The sequence below is a fragment of the Clarias gariepinus genome, chromosome 5 (genome assembly GCF_024256425.1).
Source record: "Clarias gariepinus isolate MV-2021 ecotype Netherlands chromosome 5, CGAR_prim_01v2, whole genome shotgun sequence".
Taxonomy (NCBI): domain Eukaryota; kingdom Metazoa; phylum Chordata; class Actinopteri; order Siluriformes; family Clariidae; genus Clarias; species Clarias gariepinus.
In genome coordinates, this window is record NC_071104.1 from 23,601,161 (window position 1) to 23,628,308 (window position 27,148).

General features: G+C 36.5%; 1 protein-coding gene across 2 annotated transcripts in view; it reads right to left on the minus strand.

The window, feature by feature from the left end:
* Positions 1-7,937: 7,937 nt before the first annotated feature.
* Positions 7,938-27,148, minus strand: part of kcnj3a (potassium inwardly rectifying channel subfamily J member 3a) — a 28,545-nt gene continuing 9,334 nt past the window's right edge. For both annotated transcript variants that reach the window (XM_053497309.1, XM_053497308.1), the window contains exon 4: positions 7,938-10,408. In XM_053497309.1, coding sequence (XP_053353284.1) covers positions 9,816-10,408 — 593 coding nt within the window. In that variant the 3' untranslated portion in view covers positions 7,938-9,815. The remainder of the gene's footprint in view (positions 10,409-27,148) is intronic.

Consider the following 27,148-nt stretch of genomic DNA (forward strand, 5'->3'; position numbering starts at 1 on the left):
AACAGAGGAACTTGGATTTAGAGCACTAACTAAGGTATTCTGTTAAGCACAAAATTGCAATTGTTAAATTTTTACCATATAAACCATAAGATAAACTGTAGCATAAAAATGTCAAATAATGCTTTTGCTATAAATAACTGATTCTAAGAATCTGATTCAGGGATATTGTCTATAGTTGCTGTTTTGTTGAAACCAGGCAATAAATACAGCATTAAGGAAATGCGATGAAAAAATATATATGTAGTGTATATAGATAAATAAATTGTATTTACCTGCAAACATTTTTGGTGATTTGACTAATGATTATATTATATAAGGTAATATTATTAAAACCTACCACAATGTAATCCAATTTTTTTTGGATACAGGTTAACATCAAGGTAAGCAATCAAGTCAATAGGAAGATGAAGTTGGTGGCTCAGTTAGTTGGCCAAGCAAATTTCCCAGTTAATAGCAACACTGTCCTGCTTTTGCAATAGTCTAGCATTAGTAAAAAATATCCTTTTAAATTTAAATATAACTGACCAAAGTATGAGATGCCTCATGAGCTTTCACACTTACAAGGCAGTGTTATTTCCGAAACCAAAAATTCTAAACAAATGTAACCTGACATCAACACTATTAAACAGGAGTAGTGTTTTAATTGGAGGTTCAAAAGCAGAAGGAACTACAAGCTCATCTCAGTTTTCCTGAGCTGAATTGATAGTAGTTGATTAAAAGGTCAGTTTCTTAACCTCATTACACAGACAGATCTGCATTATTTACAGTATACACAGAGGCTCTATAATTTCTCAGAGTAAGTAGACAAATAAGCAACAGCAAGACACCTGTTCTAATATAAAACTAACAAAACACATCGCACTGCATTTCAGCTTAAAGACAAGAAAAATTGCTGAAAGACTTCACTAAATAATGAGATCCTCATCATCTAGAAAATTGGCAAATGCCGTAATTAAGGCCTGAAATGTAACTGAACCCAGCAAAATAATTAGTGGAACAAAACACTTCTAAGGACGGATGATTGCAAAATACTACTTTAGTTTTAGGCAGGTGGATGGAACAGTGGTGCAGCTGCTGAGGTGTTCTGCCTCATAGCTCACGGGTCCTGGTTCGGTCCTGAGCAGGCGTTTCATGTTTTTGTCAATGTGGCTCTCCTCTGGGTTTTCTCCCACCCCACAAAAAAATGCAGGTAGGTGGACTGGCTGTGCTATACTAACCTTACGTGGGAATGCGTGTTTGGATGTGGTGCTCTGCAGTAGACTGGTATACCAGCAAATGTGTATTCCTGACTTTACTGGCTAAAGATAAAAAAAACTACATACAGTACATAAGCTTGTAAAATAAGATGACTTGGAATCTCAGTCAACAGATGCGATAAATTGTTCAGGTACAGTACAGTAACCAGCTACTGGATGTGTAGCTTGCAGTCTCAGGTGATTTTTGTGATACTGAGCCACACACTATCTGAAGGCCTGTTTCACATACAGTTTTTGTGCTGAGGCAACAGATGAGCAATAAGAGCAATGCCCCCCCCCCTTCCTTTTTACAGTAGCCCTTTACAGACAGGCAGAAAGACAGGCTCACTACATAATGTTTCTCACAGCTATGTTTGTGAACATAGTGCGAGGGAGGACAATCATGTCAGATAGGCTTCAGGGGGTAACACAACAGAACGAACAGCTAGGGCACTGCCTCAACAAGAAAATGGGTATATTTACTATTGTCTATACATTACATCAGAAATCCATGATGTGATAATTGCACATATTACAAATATCACACTGATTTGTGTTTAAAATTAATAAATCTAAATTTATTGGATTTCTTATAGAGGGTTATTAAGTATAGAATTAATACAATAAATTGACAATGTAGCAATAAAATATATGGTTACTGAAGCAATTAGAATGTGTCATTACTATTAGTAGTTGATCAAACCAAGATTTAAATGGCATTTCCCTGCTGTTGTAGCAAGCTGTATCATTATAATTATTTAAAACTGTTTTATCATAATATAAAACATACCAGTGTATAATTTTACCGACAACCATTGATCCTGAATAAAGCTTATGTGCATCATGTACTGTAGCAATACCAGATGGGGTGAGAAGAAGTGAGAAGCCTTTTTTTCACCCTAGATCAGTGGTTCTCAATGCTGATCCTGGAGAAAACCTTCCCCTGTACTTTTTAATGTTTTCCCTTCCCTACCGCACTAATTTAGATTCAGAAAAGGCTGTTAATTAGCTGATTAGTTAAATTGGTATGCAGGGACTTGATGAAACACTAAAACGTGCAGAGCAGAGGGTTTCAGAACTACTGTCTTGGAAAGAGAAGAAATCTGAGGAGCACCTGAGCCAAATCTATCAAACATTCATAAAATCTTACTTTCTACAGGTCATTAGACTTAAATAGATCTGCCTGATGGCCACCTCACCTCATTTCATTAGCATCATTTCACTCTGTTCCCTACCTACTGGACTGCTAGATTCAGTCACTTTACAAGAGACAGTTCATGACACAAGACAATTTAAATGTTATATGACAAATAATACTCCTGTACAATATTGTGCAGTTTATTACTCATTTCTTTCCTTCATTTCTTTATACCGCAGGGTCATGGGAAGCCTGAACAAGACTCGGGGAAGTACATAAGATACACTCTAAATGGGATGCTCAGCCATTGCATAAGCATGCAATGCCAGTAAACCTAATCTGAATGTCTTTGTCCTGTGGGAGGAGACCCACCGAGCACAGGGAGAACATGCAAACTCCACGCACACAAACCTTAACCCTGGAGGTGCGAGATCATAGCAGTGGCTGACCACTATGCCACAATGACAACACCAGTTTTTAGGGCCCAAGCACTATAGGGTGCGTAGGACCATCTTGTTTTACTAAGGGTTTTTTTCCCAACCTTTTGGGCTTTTTTGGTGCCTTAACATGCTCATAAACTCATGGAAATTTTTAATATCTCAAATGGGTCAGCTGTGACGTTGCCTTAAACATATGCTGAAAAGTGATTAATAACTTTCTGTGTGGCCCTTTATTGAGTGACATTAAGTTGCTTGCAACTTATATTTACATGTTGTTTTTTAGCATATTGCACAGTATATTGTCTCTATTTAATGTACAGTACCTATTGATTTTCTATGGTCTGTCACTGTTGCTTAAACTGAAATTGTTTTATGTTTATTAAATGTTATATTAATGCTAAGATTTTGAGGGAACTATTGTTCTGTATACTTGAGTCCTAAAATTCTATCTGTGTGTGTTGAGACAATTAAGCCTATTTAAACCTAAAGGTAAAAAGATAAAAGAAGCTTGAGAGATATGAGAGTGTAAAATGAAAGCCATATGTATATATACAGTATATGTATTTCTTTTTAATCTGTACTACAAAAAAAAAAAATGTGTGTGTGTGTGTGTGTGTGTGTGCTTTAATCAAATCCAAACTGGGGTCTAAAACTCTGGAGCGTTAGAGTAGAGTGACAGCTTGCAGTTGCTAGGTAACTACTGCAGAAACCCCTGCTCTTGAAGTATTTAGAGCAGATCATTAAGCACCAATTTCGACTCAAATAAAAAAACACACGAGGTTCATGCAGAGCACCAGTGGTATATTCAGACACTTTCTACACAGTATGTGCACATCCAATAAACAGCACTACAGGGGGTGCTGTGGTGTTTGGCACTGGGACATTAGCGGCGGATCCTTTGGGTGCTATGGGATGTGGAATGGAGTGTCCATTTATTGGACTTGTTTTTTTTTAGCACATTCCATGGATACTTGGTTGGATTAAGATCTGGGGAATTTGGACGCCAGATCAACAACCTTGGGTTCTTTGCCTGCTTGGCCACATATGTGTCAGGCTGTGATGTACTGGGTCTTCTAACATCTTTCTATGAGACTTCTAACATTGACTTTGACTATAAGGCAACATTGACTTTGTTCAGCAATTTGTGTTGCATTGGCACTATTGTGGGACCAGACCGGACAGGCTAGGTTTGGTTGACAAAGGCATGGGCGCCCACGATCCTGTTACCATATAATCCTAATATATTATTATATATAATTGATAATTAATGTAAATGACTTTAACTGACTTTATATATTCTGAAACCAAAAGCCTTCATTAGATACTAATTCAGTGGAGCCAATTCTAACCCTAATTTATTTATATATGTTCTTTTTTTTAAAAAAAACAATGAAATTCAATGTAATAACAATGTAATAATTCGCATTCATAAATATACACTAGTCTGTTTCTTGTATGATTAAATATTTTATATTTTTTATTTATATGTGCCACTGGCTAGTACTGAAAATGTTGTAAAGAGTCTGTTCAGAAGACATGTAATATTAGAAAGTGTGAATTACTTGTGGAGAAGAGCTTTGTCTTTTCTATTTCCATTGCCAGTCTGAAAACAATGCTGTTAAAAAATGTTTTTTCTCTTGTTTATGCTGTCTTGCTTATTCTCTCCCTTTTTCCTCTTTCTCTCTTTTTTTCCACTTTTCTCCTGGGACTATTTTCTAAACACAGCCAACAGATGAGGGGAGCAAATATGATGTCATGTTTTTGGGGCTGGAATGCAGAAATATTACTCAAGGCTGAGTTTATGATGAATTCCTCCTCGGTTTGTATGCTGTAGGAAATAAGAAGAGGATACAATCTGATGCCATGCTCATGTAAATAATACAAAAAGGACAATGGCATAAACATCCACACAATGTGTTTCTATTTACCTTTACTAAAGAAAAACGTCAGCTACAGTATGTATGTAATATGTTCAGTTATATACTGAATATATTCTACAGTAAAACAGTTTGAAATAAATACTGCTGCAAGGATCCTACACTGATTAGTATTATAAATATGATTGGGAAAGATTAGTGTTCTTCATCTTAATAAACCATATTAAGTAACTCGACAACAATTACATGACCTTTTATATTAAAGTTTATATGATACACATTCTGAATAAAGAAACACTTAAAACTAAATACAAATAGAAATCATTCTGAGAAATAAAAATTTAAAAGTTGTTTCTGTGTATAAATGTATGCTGTAAATTGATATTTCTTTATTATGAACTGGAAACAAAGTTTAAAGAGCTTTTAGACAATATTGACTGAATATAACAAATAAAAATCATGGAATAGACTGTTAATTAGTTAGAAATAAGAATGTCAACCAAATTACACAAATGAAAAGTTTCATACACTATAAGTGCATCTTTTACCAGAGCAAAAAAAAGTAAAAAATTCGGAATACAGCACGTGTGTGTGCATGCACGTGTGTGAGCATGTGTGTGTGTGTGTGTGTGTGTGTGTGTGTGTGTGGTATTGGTCGCCAGGTGCACCCCCATCTGCGCTTCCCTCAGAAGAAGAGGCAGCTGTTGTGGATGAGATATTCCCCCATGTGTCTGGCATGAAGAGCAAACCTCCATTAATACCATCAACATCACTGCACTGATGATTAGGTGCTCTCTGTGAACACAGCACAGATGGGTTGACAGGAATAACGTAAGTGATACAAACTTAGAAGTGAAAAAGCAAGAGAAAAGGGTGAGAAGTTTTTTTTTTGTTTCCTACTTTAGCTTGCCAACATTTGGATTGCCTAGTAAATTAATCAATACAAAGTCTTGAAGCCTTATTCAGCTTGTTAATGAGAGACTGTTGATTTGTTCTGTGCCTTTATTTCATTCAAGACAGAAACTGAGTCTTGAGTGTATTATCCTTTTCAAGAATATAATTTGTCCCTTTACTATAAAACACCATCTAAAAAATTAGGACTTTATTTATACAGCAATTGGCCAATTATGACTTATGTTTTTTTAAGACTTATCATAAAACAAATATGTTATTTATGTTTTACTGTAATTCCCACTGTGTTGCTTACTATAATACCCATTCCTCTTTCTGACAACCAAGACTATTAATCTTAGACTCTCTTTATAATCCTTATAACTGTGTTACTACTAAAATACTAACCAAAGCAAAATACTTCAGCATTTCAGGGATTATTGTAGGCCAACAACACATTTGATGAGATTAAAAGCTCCACAATTGCTGACAAGGACACCAGCAGAGCAAACACTCTGACATCTGCATCCTCTTCATCAGCACACAGTCAGCCAACATCCTCTACACATCCAGATATTTAGCTCTGCCACCACTATACAGGTTTTGATAAAAGATAAATTAAACATTTGTGTATAATTAGGGAAAGGATCTATTAGATACATTACGTGGCCAAAAGTATTCGGACACCAGACCATCATCAGACCATATATCGTTCTTTTTTAGGATGTTTAAAGCACACAATCATGTAGGGTGTCTTTGTGTGTGGTATTGTTAATATAAGAGCTGTTAAGAAACTAGGCAAATGAATGAATGGAACTAGAGGCCTAACCTAGACTGCACAAAGAAAAGTTTATGAAGAATTGTGTTGCCAAGGCTGGAGTGGAAAAACTCGAGTTGTCTGACAGAGCTCTTTGGGGTTAACTTTGAATGCCAAATGTGCACCAAGCTGTCTTGCTGACATTAGTGCCCCAAATTCCTACAGCCACATTTTTCCATAGCCTGTAACTGATCTTGAAATGTTGTATATATGGATCAGATTGCATAGCCTCACTTGTTGTATGTTCTTTGTCTGATAAAAATTGTGCAGGACAGGTAAGCAAGTAGAACAGGTAAAAAAAAATAAAAAATAAAAGTGGTTATATTTAGGATTGTCTGTTTATCTAAACCACTGGAGAGGCATGGTTTCAGCAATTATCCCAGGAGCATCAGTCAACAGTAGAACGGGTGGGAAAACACTGCAGCTCTGAAGAGCAGACAGCCTAATTATTGTGTCCAGCTTTATTTGTTTTATTTATTTATTTTTGTCATTTTGTGATATGAACAACTAAGTTTTCATAACTACAAAGTACAACCGAGTGCTTATACAGTATATATATTTCAGCAAACCATCAGTAAGCCTATTTAAGTGAGACTATGTTAATGGCGGGTGCTGATTGATTATAACACAGGGGCCATTTAATTGTGTCTCAGGTGATTTAACCACAATATATGGTGGCTAAAATTTGAATTTATTGGTAATCAGGGGATAATTATAGCAATTTCCTATCAGAGTGAAGGCGTCATTCAGTTCTGCAGTGATACTTTAACATCAGAATGAATCAATTATGCAAACAAAAAACACAATGCAAGAAACAAGTGGCTGAAAACTAAGCTCAAATTCCAGTACAGTTTGTTTGGTATTACTATCGCTTTATCATATAAAATTTATGAAAATCTATAAAAGTAATAATTTCCTAAAGTTTAGCTGTATTTTAACAATCATACTGTTCCATTTTTAACTCTTTAATGGTGTTATGTAAAAGCCTATCATCATTTGCTCTTTAGACAATCCCAAGTAAAACTCTTTCAAAAATGCTTAAAAGTTTATCTGTCCAAAGAATATTCGAGTAACCCTTGGAGGATACTTTTCTAAACAAACCAAACAAACAAACTAAATGTGTACTGCACATGTACGCATCTTTACAAGTGTGCTCACTATTTTTTGTGCAGTTTCCAAGCTTTTGAGAAAAGTGAATTGATCTAAGAAGCCTACAGTAAGTGTTATAATACTTACTTAATATTATTTCTATTTAATAACATTTGGATATTATCATTATCATGAAAATAATTTAGTTGTCACACACACAGAGAATCAATTGTTTTATTTGGTATTATATGGTATTGTCATTACAGTTTAGAATTTCTTTTGCTATACCGATAGCAGTTGACCTTGAATGTATTTTTCATATACTGTATATATATATATATATATATATATATATGATATAATATGCCTTAATTGTGTCTACCAGAGTTAACACTGGATTTGTCTATATGTGTATCGTAAAGTCAACTACGTCGTACGTTTGCGAAACCAAAGGTTTTATGCTTATCCATATCATCATATATGAAAGATCACATGAAACCTTATTTTACTAACAAAATATATAAAAAGATTTATTGGGTCTTACAGTATATTTAAGAATTGACATAAATAAAGGGAGACTTTTATGTATATGATAATAACTGAGGTAATCTACTGTAGAAAACCATAACATTGACTTCCTCAATAAATAACAGGCATGTTCCGTACTTCTAGTCTTAATAATCAGATCATTTTAAAATCAAATTAAACACCCAAGATGTTGGCATGGCATTAGTTCCATTGTCTTGGTTACATGTTTAATTAAGCTGTTTGGTTAAACAGGTGGAAAAAAAAAGAACCATTGTGCATTACCTTTTATTATCTATTGTTTTGGCTTACTAAACACAAAGAGAATGACACGAAAATCATATAAACGTTACAAAGCCAGACCTTGGTGCTTTTTACTAATAAAGGGTGCAGTCCAGTGTGTTGTGCAGTGGGATTTTCACCATCTATTGCAGCTTTCCTTTTACAGGTTGTGCATAATGATATTGCCACTGTGTTCTGTTAGATGCAGAGCAAAAGCTTCTATTCTATAACACAAGGCCATCTCCGCTATCATTTCCTCACCGGGAGGCTAATAGTGGGACAGTAAATGGCAGTAGGTGCCAAGATCTCCATGGTGATAAAGACAGAGGCTCAGGGGAAAGAGTGCTGCTCAGTCAGGGTGCATTAACAAGATTTAGACACCACTTCAGCGGATCAGGCACTTGCATGCATGAATCTACCTTGACATTCAATCAAGCAGTGAGGGAGAGAATTAAGTGTGTGGTTAGGTAATAAATGAGTTTAAGCTTATTTCAAAGGTTAAACATTGAACCATTTTTTTTTTTCATTTTTAATGGTATTTAGTTTATAATTATACAACAGTCTTAATATATTTAGACTACAATATATGTAAACTATCAAAATTAATTTAAAGCACTAGTAAAGCTGAAAAAACTAATAATAGTTCTTGTTAAACAGTCAACCACAAAAGGCATGTCCTGGAATTTACAGGAGTTCAAAATACATGTTTGTGTGTCTCAGATGTCAGTACAACAGACAAACTAGTCAAAGTAGTTACACAGAGGTCAGTGTTTTACAGCATTTAGTTATTGCTTAATTTAGGCAAAGGGGATAATGCATTGACACTAGTGCAGTCATTTTCATCTAGACACTAAACGAGATCCGGGATATATAATGATCTTGCAAATTTCTGTATTTTTTTTTCTTCAACACAGAGCTGATAGTTCTAAAAACCATTAAGATCCACTTAGCTTGTGCAACTTTCCTCTTATAAAACTGTTTTGATGAATTGAACCGATTTTGTAGAAGAGTAGAGCTTACCCTGTCTCTTAAAATCTTAAAAACAACTATTAACAAGCTGAGAAAAGTGAAAGAAGGTAATATATTCCAGGCTAACATTAGCGTAGATTACCTCTCCAAGTAAACATGCGTTTTAACAGAATCTAAGAAACACTTTTACATTAGACAAAAAAAAAAATAAAAAAATTCTTGTCCAATCATATGGCTTGATGTTCATATGACCAGCTTGTCCCAGCAATTTTTTTTCATTCTTTAAATAAGCGTGCCTAAATAATTCATGCCTGACAGCAAAAAACTGCATTACCATGCACTTAAATGTTTCATACATGCCAGAATGTGCTTAAAATGATAACCTGAAAAAATGTGCTTGCTGCATCTCTATCCACAAATCTCCACAAATTTGCTTTATCAAAGTTCTCCACATTCATAGGTATGCTAGGCATAAGATTCTGTCCATGCTAGCAAGCCTAAGGGAGCAGTACAGTACATACACTATGTACTATGTGTGGTTCCTTGCATCATCTACGTGAATCGGTCTGAGTTCATCTTTCGTAATTTTGGTGGTAAATGTCCGTCCATGCGCCCTCCACCCCCTGCCATTCGCTGTAGCTTGGGAGGCAAATCTGCCACTGATTGGCTGATGGGCTCAGCATTTATTTTGGAGCTCTTGGATACATTCTTTTCTTCAGAGACACCTGGCACAGAGCTGATGCGCTGCAGCTTTGTGGACAGGTCTCCCAGACTGTAGGCCATCTCTGACGTAGTTGAGCTCATTCGAAGCAGCTTCCTTGGCAGCCCGTCTCGTCCAGTCATCTTCTGCAGCTTAGCTGGGAGCTTGGTGGTTGTCTCCACGTCCTCCAAAAGCTCCAGACAGTCCAAAGAGTTGTTCTTTTCACCACTGTTACACAACGAAGGAGCTGTAAGCGGCGAGGACATGAGCAGGGCCTCGTCCTGCTCTTTAACACTGTAGGGTGGCGTGGGGACCTCAAACGTGGCGTGGAACTGGGAGTAGTCCACCTTGAAGAATCCCTCCTCCAGAGAGATGACAGGGAAGAACCGATGGCCCCACAACACCTCATCCTCCGTGTATGATGTTCTCGCTTGACAAGTCATGCCTGCAAGACAAGATATGAAAGGATAATGAAATTTACACATCACAGGGATTAATCAAGCAGAAATAAAACCAATGCATCATCAAAGCCTAGCAAAATATTATCATTCAAAAGCCTACTGGAAGCCACCATCGCACAACCAATACCTACCCCAATTTATCAAGCAGACATGGAAACCGTTTTTAGAGTGTAATGAAAAACATTCACAGTGAAACAGCAGTGCCTTTGTGAAGTCAATGAATATGGATGCATTACATGTGCATGTGCTCACTCATCCAAGTAATCAATTACTGCAAAACAATGTAAAAAAAAAAAAAAGAAAAAAAAGATATGTACATTCATATTGCTTCAAAGCTACAGATCTATGACATGACATAAAACTCAATGGTAGACAAAATTATTTAGAATAATAGGATTAATATGACTGTTTAGAAATTAGTCAATTTTACCAAAAGACATTTTCAATTACTTGTTTGGCAACCTGCCATATGACTTATGCCATCAAACCTACTGAGGTAGAAGGTATATATATATATATATATATGAGAACATTATGCTATGGATGTAGACATAGAGAAAAGGGAAAAAAAGTCTTCTTCAACTCAAAACACACTTTAGCTCTAATTCAACAGTGCAAATGTTTTGCAGTGCAGCTCGGGATATATTATTTAAGCACTGGGACATGAACATTTCAGATAGATTTATTAATACACTATATTTTACAATGCAATGCAATACAATTACAATAAAGAAATAAGTCACAGAATATGACAGGCAGAACAACAGGCAGAGCAACTGGAAGCTGGTCATATTGCATCCCTGCTGCTGTTACATGACCCCCCCCCCCCTTTTTTTTATTTGAGGCACACTTAAAAGAGCTTAAGTGTTAGATGATCTAATAATATAACATCTAGCCCACAAAGACGTCACTCAGTGTTACTTTTAACACTCCCTTAACACAAAAACAGTAGATTAATACTATTAGTCTTGAGATCCATGCATCATCCATTCATGGGGAACGTATGAGGTGCTAAAATTTGTAATGGGTAACTTGGGTTATATAGCAGAAAATGAGTAAGAATTTGTAGTAGACCATACAGTATACTTTTCCCATGTTGTTTTCTCCTTCACTACCATTCAGATTAGATCTAGATAAGAAAAAAATAAATCTTTTATTTTGAGGCAAAACTGAACTGTTTCCAATTACTATCTCTGCAAACATTCTCTCACCAAATAACAAATTCAATTACTCGATCCTCTCGCTAATAATTGCTCAGGTCACAACAGCCAATGAATGCAAATGGAGCCAGGGGCAGCACTTGGCTTAATCTTAATCTTTGCTTCCTTATCTTCCTCTTTAAGAACCATCCAAGCTCCATTGTGGCATTGTCAGGTAAAAACAAATGGGAGGTTAAGATAATCAAATTACTGTTGCGGATTTACACCAGACAAACAGACCTGATAAGGGGTCAGGGCTTGGGGAACTTGTGAGATAGGGTCAATCAAAGTAGCACATCATCAATCATATTTCAGAGACAGGCTGATTGTACGGTACTCACAATTGAAACAATGAAAAGCTTTCACGTGCGAACATTTAGCAGACACATTCTTTGCAAGATAAATGTAAAAAAAAAAATTTTTTTTACATTCACAAACCTATATCCAGGTTTCACTTGCTTTCCTCCAACCTCGACACAACAACACTGAAAGCAAGAAAGACGGGAAAAGGCTATAAATAGAGAAAGTAATATGAAGGGATCACATAAATCATTTCCTCACATGAAGACTTGCAAAGGCCATGTGCTATCAGCACAGTACAGGCTTCTTTATTCCTAGAGACTTTTTACGGGTATGGTCTTATAACGCTGCCACTTTCATAAAGTACAAAATTACTTTTCAAGAGGGCAGACCTATCCTCATCAAAAATCCATTTTGCTATCATGCCTCTTCCTTCTCCTTCTATGCACTGTGAAACATTTTACAGTAAGAGAGAGAAAGAGAGAGAGAAAAAGAGAGAGAGCACACAAGATATTTTGTTTAGACCATTCATTTGTTCATTTAAACAAATTGGACTATGAGCCACTGCATGATGCTAACGGAAGTGCTAAGAAACACAACAGTATTTTATTCACGGTGCCCCTTCTCACAGCCATCAGATTTATTATACTTTACTTATTGCATGTATAACATTTTATGTTCTGAAGCCATTCATAGAGCTGTAGGCTTTTTTCTATTCTAAAATACTGTATAAATTCAAATAAAAATTATTCTTATACAAGTGCCTGCAGCTGAAAGTGCCCTTGGAATACGTGATGGGAAACCATTTACTGTCTAAATAAACTAATAATCACCCTAGCGCCCCTATAAAATTATGGCAGTGTTTTTGAGCTTGAGTGTATGGCCAACACTGTTTACACAAGTCCACAGATGTGTAAGCGTGAACACACAGCTCCGTTTGGATGTGTACATTGTTTCTGCCTCATTTCTCAAAAGTTGATAGGAAGGCACACAGAAATATTCCTGGATCACTAAGACAGCATGCTAATTGGAGCTGCAAGTGACCAAATGAGGATAAACACTGGGATATAGAGCCCCATTAGATTTGTGCTGTTTAGTTGCCTGTTATCAGAGGAGGCAAGGATTATTAGGGATTATACTTTCTGGCAATGCCTGCGAATATATGACGCATCAGAGGCAATTTGTCTTTTGCCTCTGATATGCAACACCTGTCATCTAGAAAAAAGCAGCATTACTCAGCTCAGCAGCGGGAGAGGACGAGACGAAAACAACAAAGACTAAAACAAGGAAAAGGTACATGAAAGGGCACATTCAATATCAAGCATGAATACAACAAATTAGGAGGACTGCTATATCACTTTAATGTCCAACATACATAACTGGATGCAGTTTCTGTCACAACACTGAGAACAGCTTGATTATTTTATTTATTATTCATGATGCATCATGAACTTAAACAAAGCAAAAACAGCACTAAATTCAAACAGATCCAAAAAACAAATGTTTTTTTCCCACTTTCACCCTTCAAGCTTATAATTAAAATGCAATAATGCAAAATTCATTTTGCCTCATTCAATTGATCAATCCAGTTTCTAACAGGCCTGTGATAAAAGGTGTGTGTTTCTATGGAAACCTAATCCTACCATCATGCACATGTAAAGCTGCTACAATGAGGGATGCTTGGTTCTCATATTTAAATGTAGCTTTTTATCGAAAATGCATACAAAGAGTACTATGTCGTCATGAGAAAACGTATGACAAAAAAAGACCAAATACTTGACATTAGTCAGGAATAGTAATATAATAATACCACAGTAATATATATTTTATTTATGAACAGCATCACATTATAAGATATTCTGTGATTTAATTAAGACATGAATATGTATATCTGTATAGCTAGAAATACACTTTATTTTTAAGTCTAAAAATAAAGACTTTTATTTTTAAAAGTCAGTCCATATGGCAGCCCATATGCAGGCAGTGTTTCATCTCAGATGTCCATTTTTTTTTGTCTTTTATGTGATGCACAAAACATTTGTTTAGTGCATCACATAAAAAAACAAAACAATTTGGACATCTGAGATAAAACACTGCCTATATGGGCTGCCAGGGTGCCATCACTGAAATATTGAACTGGCAACATGGAAAAGAACAGATATTTGCCAGAACTTGATATATAATCCAGAGACCAATGGTGCAAACCAAGTTAGAAAACATTACATAATAACATATCTTAAATATAAGCTCTCATCTCATGTTCCAAAACACTCGTAAATCAAAGCAAATTTTCCCATGAGAAATAATGGAAATTAAAATTATTTGTTCCACAGCCCCCAAAAAAATACATAAAAATAATTAACACAAAATTAAAAAAAAAAAAAAAATTAACCTGCACTTTACCTTCAAAAAAAGTAAAAATAAATCCAGACAAATAAGTGTTTCCATTTATGCGCACAGGCGCTGTGTGTGTGTGTGTGTATGTTTTTGTCTCTTTTGTGCTGCGGAGTGTGTGTGTTATGTGTGTGCGCACGCGTAATTTGACACCGTGCCGGTTGCGTGTGTAAAGCACCCCCTCTCTGCTTCACACACACACACAAACACACACACACATTAAAGGCAAGAGAGAGAGAGAGAGAGAGAGAGAACCGGCATGGTGTCAAATTACGCGCACAAACACATACACACACTCAAACACTGATACACACTAAAGACGAGAGAGAGAGAGAGAGAGAGTGTGTGTGTGAGTGTGAACGGGCACAGTGTCGAATTAAACGCGTGCGCATACACATACACACTCCGCAGTGCAAGAGAAAGAAAAACACACACACACACACACGGATGTTGATTATACCAGTAAGAGACGAGCACTAAGACCCAGCAGGGAAGATGATTACCCGCAGCGCAAGAGAGAGTTGACTCAGTTGTGATCACGTGGCGCTCGGCGTCAAATCAAGAAACGCATGTGTGATACATGATACTCCGTGCTTGTAAACCAAGACAATGCTCCTTTTCCAAGTCAAAATGTATTTAAAATTGTTATCTCATCTTGCGGAATACTTGCAAACCACGTTACTCGTAATCTGAGGTTTAACTGTATATTAAAGCAGCTGTTATGCTAGCTCTCAATGCTAAAATAGTCGACATCAGTTGACTAGTAGCAACTACGTAATGAAAATAAAGTGGATGTAACAAAGGATATGTTCACATTACAATCCACACTGCTAAATTCAAATTCTTTTTTTTTTGCTCAGTTCTGATCAGTTCACATTCATAATTACAAGTGACATTTATCTGACTCTAATATAAATACATCTATTCTCTGAAATGGCACGCTTGGACACATCAACATGTCTTTACTCATGTTGTTTGGGTTAAAACACATCATATTTTTAAGACCACTCATTAATTTCAAACAATGGATGCGATTTTAGGAAAAAAATGTTTGGCAGGAATATTTTGCTCTGGAGGATGGCAAGCAGTTAGTTGGCCGTATTTGCTGAGTTCCATAAGAAGGAAGAAAGCCAGAGGCCTCACTTTAGCTCATTTAGCAGCTACTGCTAGCACTGCTATGAAATTCCTATGATGCAAGTCGTGAGTAATGTCAGCAAGCTCTATAGATATACACAGGGTCAAAAAGTCGCATGTCCTAGATATATTTTTTTTCCGGTAAGTGGTGATATGAGGGACAGAACAATCAGGACATATATATATATATATATATATTATATATATATATATATTTTTTTTTTTTTTTTTATGTAGGACAAAAGTGACAAAAATGATTGCCAATAGTCATCTAAACCCCTGCAGGAAACCAGACTAACTATGGATGAGATGACTATGACTATGACAAATCAGAAATCTATGGCTGTAACATACACGCCAGGGGCATACTGTAGTTAGTTTTAATTTTTTTTAAAGTAACTTCCTGTAAAATGTTGAAATTTCTCTTCTTTTTGTAATTTAGAGCAGGACTTTGAGCTCTTAGTTCTGCCAGGCACCAATCAAGTTGAATTATGGGCGATGATTAATGTTGAAACTGTTTTAGACCAAGAGCATTTCTGACAGGTACTTAACGAACCTTACCCTAACTGCAGTATATTGCCGATAGCGAGGCCTGAAGCTTGCAGGCTATGGGAATACTGCTGATTATTCAGTAGTCTTTCTCTGATGCTGTCTGGCTACAGAGCCGTCTATGTAGAGAAAGATTAGCTCCTTGCTGGCACTGCCGCAGCAGAAGGCTTGGAATGCACGGCCCTTGAGCAAACCAACAGAGCGTTCTGATGGTCACAGCTAATGCAGAAGTGTGTCTTAGCTGCAGCAGGGTTGCAAGTAAAGCTAAACCTTACATAACAATTCTAATCAAACCATTTCCTCGCCCATTTGCTCACTGGTTAAAGGACATGATAAAAACAAGCATACAGTGCTTTGCAGTGACGTATACAAACGCCCTAAGGATGTGTCCACCATGGTGGCAAGAAACACTGGCAGCATGGTGGACACAATAGTAGTACAGTATATGCAGTACAAGCCCGAAGTTAATCTATGAAATACGAAACAAAAATAAGCAAGAAAAAGAGGCAGGATGCTTGTTCACAAAGTGTACCATGCTGGTGGATGTAGGTTATATCCCAAAACCAGGGCATAGTAGATTTCAGTGCACTTATACAAATTAGCAAAGGAAATGTAGCGCTATATTGTTCTTATGTTTTTGGAATTCACCAACAACAATAAAAAGAAGATCTGTTGAAAAGAAGATCTAAATCAAGGGCCTGCATGACCATGAATCATTATACCATCCACAAAGAGCCACAACGCAAGGTGTTTCTGGTTGTTGTTGTTATTATTTAAAACTGCAGAAATTTAGAGCCAAATCAATGAATCTCTCTAAGTGCATGACATTAAACCTAATGCCCCATACATTAAACCTAATGCCTCATACTTCTTACCCTAACTCTCATTCACTATCATTGTCTTTCTTCCTCTTCTCCTGCACTCTCAGATCATTGTCTCAAAGTCCTGGGGTAAAGTGGCTGGGAGAAAGCTTAAAATGACAGCAGAGATAAAATTAATCAAGTAAGATTGTCCTTAGAGCTGGAGCTTCACTCTTTACACTTATTATTACAATTTTAGAGAACCTGATTTTATTTCCACATCACTTAAGCAGACAAATGTCTCTAGGCATTGTACAATCAGACAGCACTGCAGATGTGAAATTCAGCACTAAATGGCCTTCTTTTGTGAGAAAACCCCCAGGACATTAAATATGTAAAAAAAACAGTGTGAGTGCAATCTAATGATAGAATTTAATTAGAGTGTTCACTGATAATTAGTACAGTACATTGTCTGGTATAAGAATGTTTTTTGAAATATCAGAACACAGTACGGATCAGTAAGCATAGTATGCAAATTTATTTTAGCATTCCTTGACATCTGATCTGTGTGATAAATCATCTTAGATATGTATCACTAATAAATATCTACAGTTATTTTTTAATAAACTTGCATCACTACTTATCTACGCTGTTGCCCTGTCGCAGGTTCATATATATATATATATATATATATATAGACTGGGGCAATCACTGAGCACAAACACATTATTAAATGTACCATAAAAATGAAGAGAAAATGGCTCATTACAAAAGGAAGTAATTCAACTTAATGTGACATGTATAAATGTAACCATTCACACACTTTCAATTTGCCCTTTTTAATCTAATGGCTTTTGTAGCCATTTAAATACTGAAAACCATTTTCTGACCGGAATATTTTAAGTCTTTTTTTGCAGTCTGTAAAAGTGCAAGTTTTTTTTGCCACACATTAAAATCATCCAAGTACACAGATCATTCATAACACTAACACCGCCAAAAGGTGAACTGAATAACAATTATATATCAGTAAACTGGTGGCAGGGTCATGGGCACACAAAAGCTCATCTATGTCCATGGAGACCGAAGGCCAGCCTGTCCAATCTAATCCCACAGGAAAGCCAGTGCAGGACAAATTACTAAAAAGAGTTAATATTGGCGATGATAAAATTATATCAGAACACAACTTGCTGTGAATAGGCCTTAGCAGGATAAGATTCAAATGAAGGTTGTTGATCCGACCTCCAAATTCCCTGGATCTCAATTCGATTGAGCATTCATGGGATGGCCCACACAAGCAGGTCTGATCCATGCTGACTCCACTTTGCAACTTACAGCACTTACAGGATCTGCTACTCATGTCCTGGTGCCAGACACCACAGAACACAGAGTTATGAAGTGATCCCTCAAGAGATCAGAGCTGTTTTAGTGGCACAAGGGGAACCTAAAGTCAAGGTGGTTTTAATGGTATGGCTGACTGATGTCCTTCACTGAGTCGATCTTATAAGGGTTTGAAATAATAAGTGCAAGGTCATCAGCAGACTCTTCACACACAGAGCGGAGGGAAACTGGACACCACTGTGACCAAAAGGAAGGAGTGCTGGGATTGAAATGACACACATACTCAGGACTACCTTGGCAACCGTATGTTGCTGTCATAGCCTTTTTTCCCCAAAGGACACAACGCAAACATACAGAATTGAGGGTCACATTTTTATCAGCAGGCAGACTCAGCTGTACAATTTACCCAACATTTCAGCCATAAAGCAATTTTAGCCACAGCCATCTACTTTATTTCTGTGGAGCAAATTGATGTTGTTCCACAAACTCACATAATGTGATGATTTAAAAAATATATATACCACCGATGGTACAGTAAATTATTTTTAAGTGGGTGGTACAAATTGAATTTTATACTGTCCCTGGTCCCTCTAAGGTCACTTGTAGAAAAGGTCTATCGTAACAAAATTACTTACATTCAATATCTTAGAGAAAGATGAAACTGAGTGAATATACATGTATACACATTGCCTAATAAGGCTATAAGATAAGTGATAAGAAAAGATGCCATTGCAAGTGGAGAAGGCAATCAATGCTACAAAACCCCAGAACAAAGCATTGTGAAGAAAGTGCATAATGCCAAAAAAGGTCTAATATGTTATTTGTCATGTAAGCTTTTATAATGAAATAAAAAAGTCTTACAGTGAAAGGTAGTAACAATAATTTTAATAGCATTCTTAGTTATTTATCTTTGTTATTTCATATTGTTTAATTCTGGGTTTCAAAAGAGGACTTCGATAACATCTTTAAATGCACATGAATAACTATAGCTTAGATAAATCTTGATCTTTTCTACACTTTTCCACACTTTTCTTCACATTTATTTGAAAATGCAAATACATGAAAGGCAACAAAACTACAGGACTGTTCTATATTTAAAAATTACAAAAGTGACTAGACATGCCTGGTGTGCAGATTTAGATCAGTAAAGAATAAAAAGAAAAAGGAATGAAAGAAAGAACAATAAAAAACAAAAGCTATTCTAAAGATGTAACTGGTATAGAATTAAATGTGGGACAAAAATAGCAGCGCACTAGAGAAGGAAAGCCTCACTATGAAGCCCTACTTCAGCAACACAAAATCCATGTGTTTATCCAGATCGTTTAATGTGGTCTACAGCGACGCTCAGAAAATGACCTATAAATAGCACCAATATTCCTAATCTAAAAGGAGAAACAGTGGGACAGTAGTACTCATGGTTCTGTTTAGGTAACCAGAAGGTCGTCAGTTTAAATCCCAAAACTTCCACAATGCTTCGTGTAAGACCCTTGAGTTAAATCCTCACCTGATTAGGTATAAGTACTTTGGATCAATGTAATGTATAAGTGTAAATGTATGAAAATTTTTACTTTTAATATGTATTTGTCTTCATGACATTTTAACCTAATAAATGCCTAATAAATGATTCAAGGTACAGCAAGGTTCATTAAATAATATTTAACCTCTTCAGTAGAACTGAACTAAATTAGGAATTTAACACACTTGGTAATGCACACATTTACATTTCATATACGTTAGAGTAAATAATGTTTTGCTACTTAACATGAAAAATGAGGAATTGATCCGAGAGAGAGAGGGAGAGAGAGAGAGAGATGGCAGCGCATTAAAGCAGGCTAATTCACAACATTCATAGACTTTGAGATCAGCTGCACTGCTGTGCCAATTATTTCCATTTTTAGTCTCTCTCTCTCTCTCTCTCTGTCCCTCGCGCTCTCTCCCAATTACATTGTTATTATACATCTGAAGAAAGAATTCCTTATTAGAAAATAAAAAGGGGACTCGGCTTGATGTCAGGAAGTATGTAATATATCTCTCTCTCTCTCTCCCCTGTCAATTGCTGTGTTATGGCAATTTCCAGAAATGATAAACCTTCCTCGTGAAGCAGGGTTCATGTAAGGTCCCATGTCTCACTTCTACCTGCTGATTTATCACCATTCACCACTTTTCTGACAAATCCCTAAAGATACAATTAGCCACTTCTCTCTGTTAAGGCACACAGCTCCTGCCACCATGCGAAAGTCTCATCTGCTTTTTTTTTTAACAAGGAGCTCATTCCTCAAATGCACAATCAGAATGTAATAAAGTTTAAGCCAGTGAGAGAGGGAAATAATTGGCACAGCCGTACAGCTGATCGCTCATACAATAAATGTTGTGAATTAGCCTAATGATACTCCATAGCTTTACATCAGCATAGCTGTATATACAGTATGTTCACATATATAATATATCCTCCTAGGGATCAATTCACTATTGATCATGTGAAGCAGAATAACATTATTCATTACTTCTAGACTATAAGGTCAGGGTTCACAGTTCCATAAGAGTTGAGTTCTATAGCAGTACTTTACATTATAAATATTGCAATGCGTACAGGAACACTGTAAAGCTCCTAAGCTGGTGTGTTCATTATGAACATTTTTATCAAGCTAACTGAATAACAGCACAGTAGAGCTATGCTTAAAATCTTTCCCAGACTGATCTTAGGGCAGCGAAAAATTTGAACTTTGCCTTTGTGAGGATTTTTATCTTTCCCTGTAATGGGATTTTGCAGTGAACTGCATCCTTGCAGAACACACAGCACTGATGCACAGCACACAATAAGTGGAGGAAAATTCCTGCTCATAGATATATGGATTCTTAAACTACAGGCAAATGTCAACAATGGTACCCGTGCCTACACATAAACCTGGAATGAAAATTATACTCATACATACAGTGAAATTACTGGCACCCTTGGTATGATGGGTATAAGATGGGTAAAATAAGAAAATTTATAAAAAATGTGGGTAATTAGCTTAATTTCTCACCATCACCTGAATCATGTTCATTCTAAGCAAATTAAGAAAACTTACTTATAAGCACTTATTAATTGCGATCTTTGAAGATTTGTTTTTCCCCACAGCGGTCCTTGTGCATGGAGCTAAAACACATGTACCCTCCTCCATGCAGGGCAGGTTGTTTACAACACCTACGACATACCTGTAACTATATTGTACATGTGCATTTATAGTCTTCCCCATGTTGATAAATGACTAGTGGAATTTTAAACAGTATTAAACAGTAGGCTATATACCGTACATATCCCTGGTTCTATGACTGATTGAATTCCTACATTCAAAAGAGTACAATTTAAGCACGTTGAGTAATTTTCATCCTCTATAGCCTAAAGGACAGCATCAACAACTTGAGTGATTCTCAATCTCAGTAGGAAGCAGTTTTAACATTTTTACAGTCATTTACAGCCTGAAGAGGAAGTAATATAACCACTTGGAGTGACTAACATTCCCAACAAGCAGGGCTACACTATTTAGGAGTGCTATCTCTTAACTGTAAGTGTGTGTCTAATATCAGGAGATGTATGGAACCCCTGTTTTTATACAGTATATGGGCTCCAGTTCTGAAGAAAACCATCTTGATGGTGATCTGGAACAAAAATAAAGCAGAATAGTAATTTACACATATATTATAGTATGGTCCCACTAATGAATGAAGAATTGCTCAGACCACTTGTATGTGCAGTGGGCAGGATAAAACTTAACCAAACAACTAACCTTAGCTAATTTACCCTTGGAAGGAAAAAAAAAAAGGATTTTATTTTTGCTGTTGTGGCTGCATACTGTACATACTCTTAGCTTCTACTTGTTACAGTTAAACCTGATGAAATTGTGGCATCATTAAAACCTTTACAACTTTTCCATAGGCAATTTGTGATTGCGATACTGTTTAGGATGTTGGGTCCAACACAGCACCTTTTTATTATATTCCTTAAGGATAATCTTGGCTGCAATACCTGACACACTGTACACTGTAAACCCGAATGCTCAAAGTAATTAAACATATTGAGCGCTCTTAACTTAAACAATTACAATTAGTTCAAATTAATAGACCTTGATGAGTATTTAGAACTTTTAGGTATTTATGAGTTTGCAGAAATGACACTCATCAAGGTAACTGAATAAATTTGATATTTTAAGTATCTGTAAATACTTAAGTAACAGTAACTGTCACCTTAAAGTTCCACCAACTTAAAATCTTTCAGACTGGCAACTTTGTGTCTGACGTCAACAGAGCAGTGGTAGCTCAGTGGTAGGTGTTTTGCCTGCCATGCGAAAGGCCCGGGTTTGATTCCCAACAACTGGATGAAGCGCCTGTCCCAAGCCCAGATAAAATAGGAAGGTTGTGTCAGGAAGAGCATCTGGCGTAAAATCTGTGCCAAGCTTGTGTGCAGACTGGATCGTCTGCCGTGGCCACTCATTGCCGGGAGCAGCCGAAAGACCAACAACAATTTATTTAATTTGCAACAACCAAAAAAAAATAAATATAGTTGCTATTAAATAGTATGAGTTAGGCTAATCAATAACGCAAGTAAAGAACAATTAATATGAATGAGTACAACAAACTCAAAAACTCAATAGTTCCGTTTACTTAAAACTGGAAACATCATTACTTAAAAAAATGTATGTAACTGATTGCTAACTTATTCGGGTTTACAGTGTGTATAAGGTATTAATAAATAAATGTTTATTATTGTTATCCATACATTGTATGACATTTATTTGTAGAGATATGAGGTATGACTACAATCAAATACTTGGTTTTGGATGATACGATGAAGTATATTACATTTCCAATTACTTGACTTTATGACTTTATGTACCCCCTGTCACCTGAGTTTGTGTATGAAGTTTGGAATATTATGATACATGTTGTTCATTGAATATTGTTTCAGATCATGATTACATTTTTATTCTATATTGACTAAAGAATGTAAAAGACAAGAGCCACTAATTGTAATCCGGTGCATATGCAGACTGAGAGCCCCTATAGCATGGGGATCTTGGCTGGGTTACAGCAGGTTTTGCTGCGCTCTGACCCATAGCGCATCAGACTTAATTGCCATTCCTACTGTCACCTGTTCAGTGGAAGCTTCTCACAGTTAGGAGCTCATTTTAACCGTGTGGACTATAAACCGTTGTGGCATGCAGCACAATGGAGGAAACACAGTCTAATTGCTTTCAAGGACTAAATGTCAAAATCCTTGCTAGTCTTTGAAGCCAGACCTCTATCTATCATAGTCTTGTGACAGATTATCTATTGCTAATTCTGATAATCACATACAAATATTTAAATATTTAAACCTATTTCTAATTTTATAGGATTATATAAAATAAAATCATGTTCTAGACTAATCACCATAACAGCAATTAACCCCATGATTTTAATATCACCAAGATGCAATTACATTTCAGTTTGCCTGGGGCAGTCCAAGTGAAAAATACAAAGATGGATTTTATAGCTAGCTAGCTTCCAGCTAATATTAGCCACTTTCCACTAACAAAAAAAATGCTAATAAGAATTTATCTCATTATTTTTTGTATGAATTTTATTTTCCTTGTGTGTTTTTAGACAAACAGATAAGCTAATATTAGCAAACATAAGCTACCATATCATAAAAGACATTGATAGGTTGGGGACACATAACAACTGTAATGGCATTAATCTCTCATCTCGTCTTATTGTTTATACCGATTTATCCTGGGTCACTTTATACAGGGTTGCGGGAGGCCTAAATCCTAACCCAGGATACACCCTGGACAGAGTGCCAATCCATTGCAGGGCACACACACACATACATAAAATATACACACTACGGGAAATTTGAGAATGCCTTTGTCTTTGGACTGTGGGAGGAAACCTGATCACCCAGAGGGAACCCACCAAGCACAGGGAGAACATGCAAACTTCATGCACACAGACCTGAGGCGCAAATCGAACCCCAACCCGGGAGGTGCAAGGCGACAGTGCTAACCACTGTCATTGTTAAAATTGCTATTATAAATTGTTAAAAATTTCATCTTGTTATACAAATATATTTGTCTTTTTAGCTAACCTGTTTAACATTAAAGAAGCAACCTCTGATAAGAAAACATTCCCATCATGAAATGTTTGTCAATACACATTTGAGATAATATACAGTACAGTACAGTGTGTATGCCAATATCCATAGCATTATGCATCAGTAAATTGTAGATTACACAAGAAACACAAAAGACGAATAAAAAACATGTAACAAGTATGTGAACACCTGATTACAACCTCATTTGTGGACCAAACTTTTGTCTGTCTAAAATGCCATGGTGTGCAGTAGCATTACAACTTACCTTACCTAGAATTAAGGGGACTTAACCAGTTTCAATGCTCCTGTGCACAAAGTAAGACATAGTTTATAAGCCCTCAAGTGGACTTCACAGAGCCCTGACCTCAACGGCAATGAACACCCTTGAACACCCAACTACATTCAAGATCAACACCCGTGTCCAATACACTTGTGACTGACCAGCTATAACTCTTACAGAAGAATGAGCGCAAATCCCCAAGCAACATTCTAAAAGCTAGTGGAAAGACTTCCCACAAGAGCAGAGGATATTACAGCGACAAAAGAACTAACTCAATATTAATCCTATGACTTTGAAATAGAATATGGGAGACAAGTGTCATTGGTACAGGAAGTTCATACAAACGTTTTGCGTCTGAGGCCAGAACCCCCCCATCAGACAGTTCATGACCTGTAGGCACACTGTCTGGGACTGACGACCCTTATTTTACTTATTGTTTCTTATATAAACAACGTCTTTGGACTCACTTTCCACGACTGACTCAAAAGCTCCTTACCATTGCTGTTCAGTAATCAGATAATCAAACCCTGACCACAGAGTGCTCTGCTTGTTCTAATATTTCCTACTCTGCTGCTCATATCAAGTAGTAATCAGTGCATAAAGCTGACATTTCATATGACAAAGGTCCATTATGAACAGTCCACAAACGAAAATAACAACATATTTATAACAAATGCAAACTGTTAGCTCCCACATACCTAATCAGTCTTCTGATATGCTATAATCCACCACGCTCCTTAAGATCACAAAACTCCGGACTTCTGGTAGTTCCCAGAATTACACAATCTACAAAAGGGGGTAGGGCGTTTTCATATTTAGGTCCAAAGCTTTGGAATAGTTTTTCAGACAATGTTCGGGGCTCAGACACAGTTTCCAAGTTTAAAAGTAAATTCAAGACGCATCTCTTTAATCTGGCATACGCGTAACTCATCCCATAACCTCATACTCCAGTAAATCTATCCTGAATGGCAACTACGCTAATTCTTTCCATCTGTTCTGTATTTTTCTACCCATCCCGAGGCATCTGGAGATTGTACCAGCTTCAGTAGACAAAGGCCAACCCTGTGAGGATCCTGAGGCATCCAGAGAAGGACCAGCTCCAGCTGGATTCTGCTTCATGATGGTTTGGAGCTACACATGCTGTGCTCTTGTGCTCCCAGTGATCCAGACCCCATCTGCCCTCTGCACCTACTGACTCGTCCCTATGCTGAACTGGACTTCATGTTAATTTAAAGAACTTCTGTTATATTGAATTTTCACCTGCATAACACACATGATGTTATATAATTTATATCCGCTGTCACCCAAATGAGGATGGGTTCCCTGATTAAGTCTAGTTCCTCTCAAGGTTTCTTTAAAATTAAATTGAATTAAATTGACACACTGACATTAACTGGCAGAAGAGTTTATCCCAAGGCTACAGTATTTACAAAGAGTTAAGCTTGGACGCTTTGTGCAACGGTATATCAACAGCTTGCGGTTTATATGGGGACTAGTGAAAGTACCTATCGTTGATGGGAATAGAGCTTTTAGAAATAGTACAAACTAGAAATAAGCTGATCAGCTTTAATGTAGTCAGTGATATTATTTCTGGTTGAACCCCTGTACATGTACATATATATATAATTTTTATATATATATATATATAATTTTTTTTTAAGTGGAAAAAAATATTACGTTCATTTACATTGGGCAAGTAGCTCATTATTAGTAGCCTATTTTAAAGTATATTATCAAATCCAACATGTAACTGTTCATAACAAGTACTGCAAAAGCTTCTTTAATTTCTGTCCAGCCAGTTTTGCTTTATAAAACTATGTTGTAATAGATATTTTATAGGGATGATGTAGGGGGCAATCCACGTTGGCACATAACACTGCTAAGGGCCCCTTAGTTCGGGTATTTTACATGCCCTCACCTCAGAGTGCTGCAGATATGTTTGCTCTAACAACCAATGTTTTTTCTCAAAGTGCTTAACAATACTTCTATCACCTACAAACATCTTTGATTGTACTCGTCTTCTAAGCGCTGGAGCAGAATTTTAATCGCTGAGAATTTGTTGCTGCTGATGTTATATAATCTACGTGTTTTAAAAAATCTGTAACCTCTACCAAGGCTGAAACTATGACCTGGATGAAATATGCCATCAATGTTTTAACAAAAAGTATTTTTTTCTGCTCTGCATAATGACCACTAGTAATCCTCTAAACTGTTAAAAGTTAAACCTGAAAATGTAATTCTATCCTTCCTAAATGCTGGTCCCTGGAGCTGCTCCCTCTGCTGTTGTTACACTTCAGCATGTGCTTACCTGAAACCCTAATTAAACTCACACTCATATAAGTGCTGCTCAGACACATGCGCCAACCTACTTATGCACACCAATTTGAAATTCATCCCTCTTTCTCTCTCTTTTGTACCATCCTCATTCTCTATTTCTCTCTTACTTTTAGAATATATCAGTTAAGATGGATCAATTTAGCCTGCTTGTTACATATTTTTTAATAAAAAAAACACAACTAATATTTTAACATTGGACAAGTTATGAATATGCATGATACCACAGTACTGTTTAATTAATTTTTAGAAAGGTCCAGCTCAAGACAAGTGACATGTTT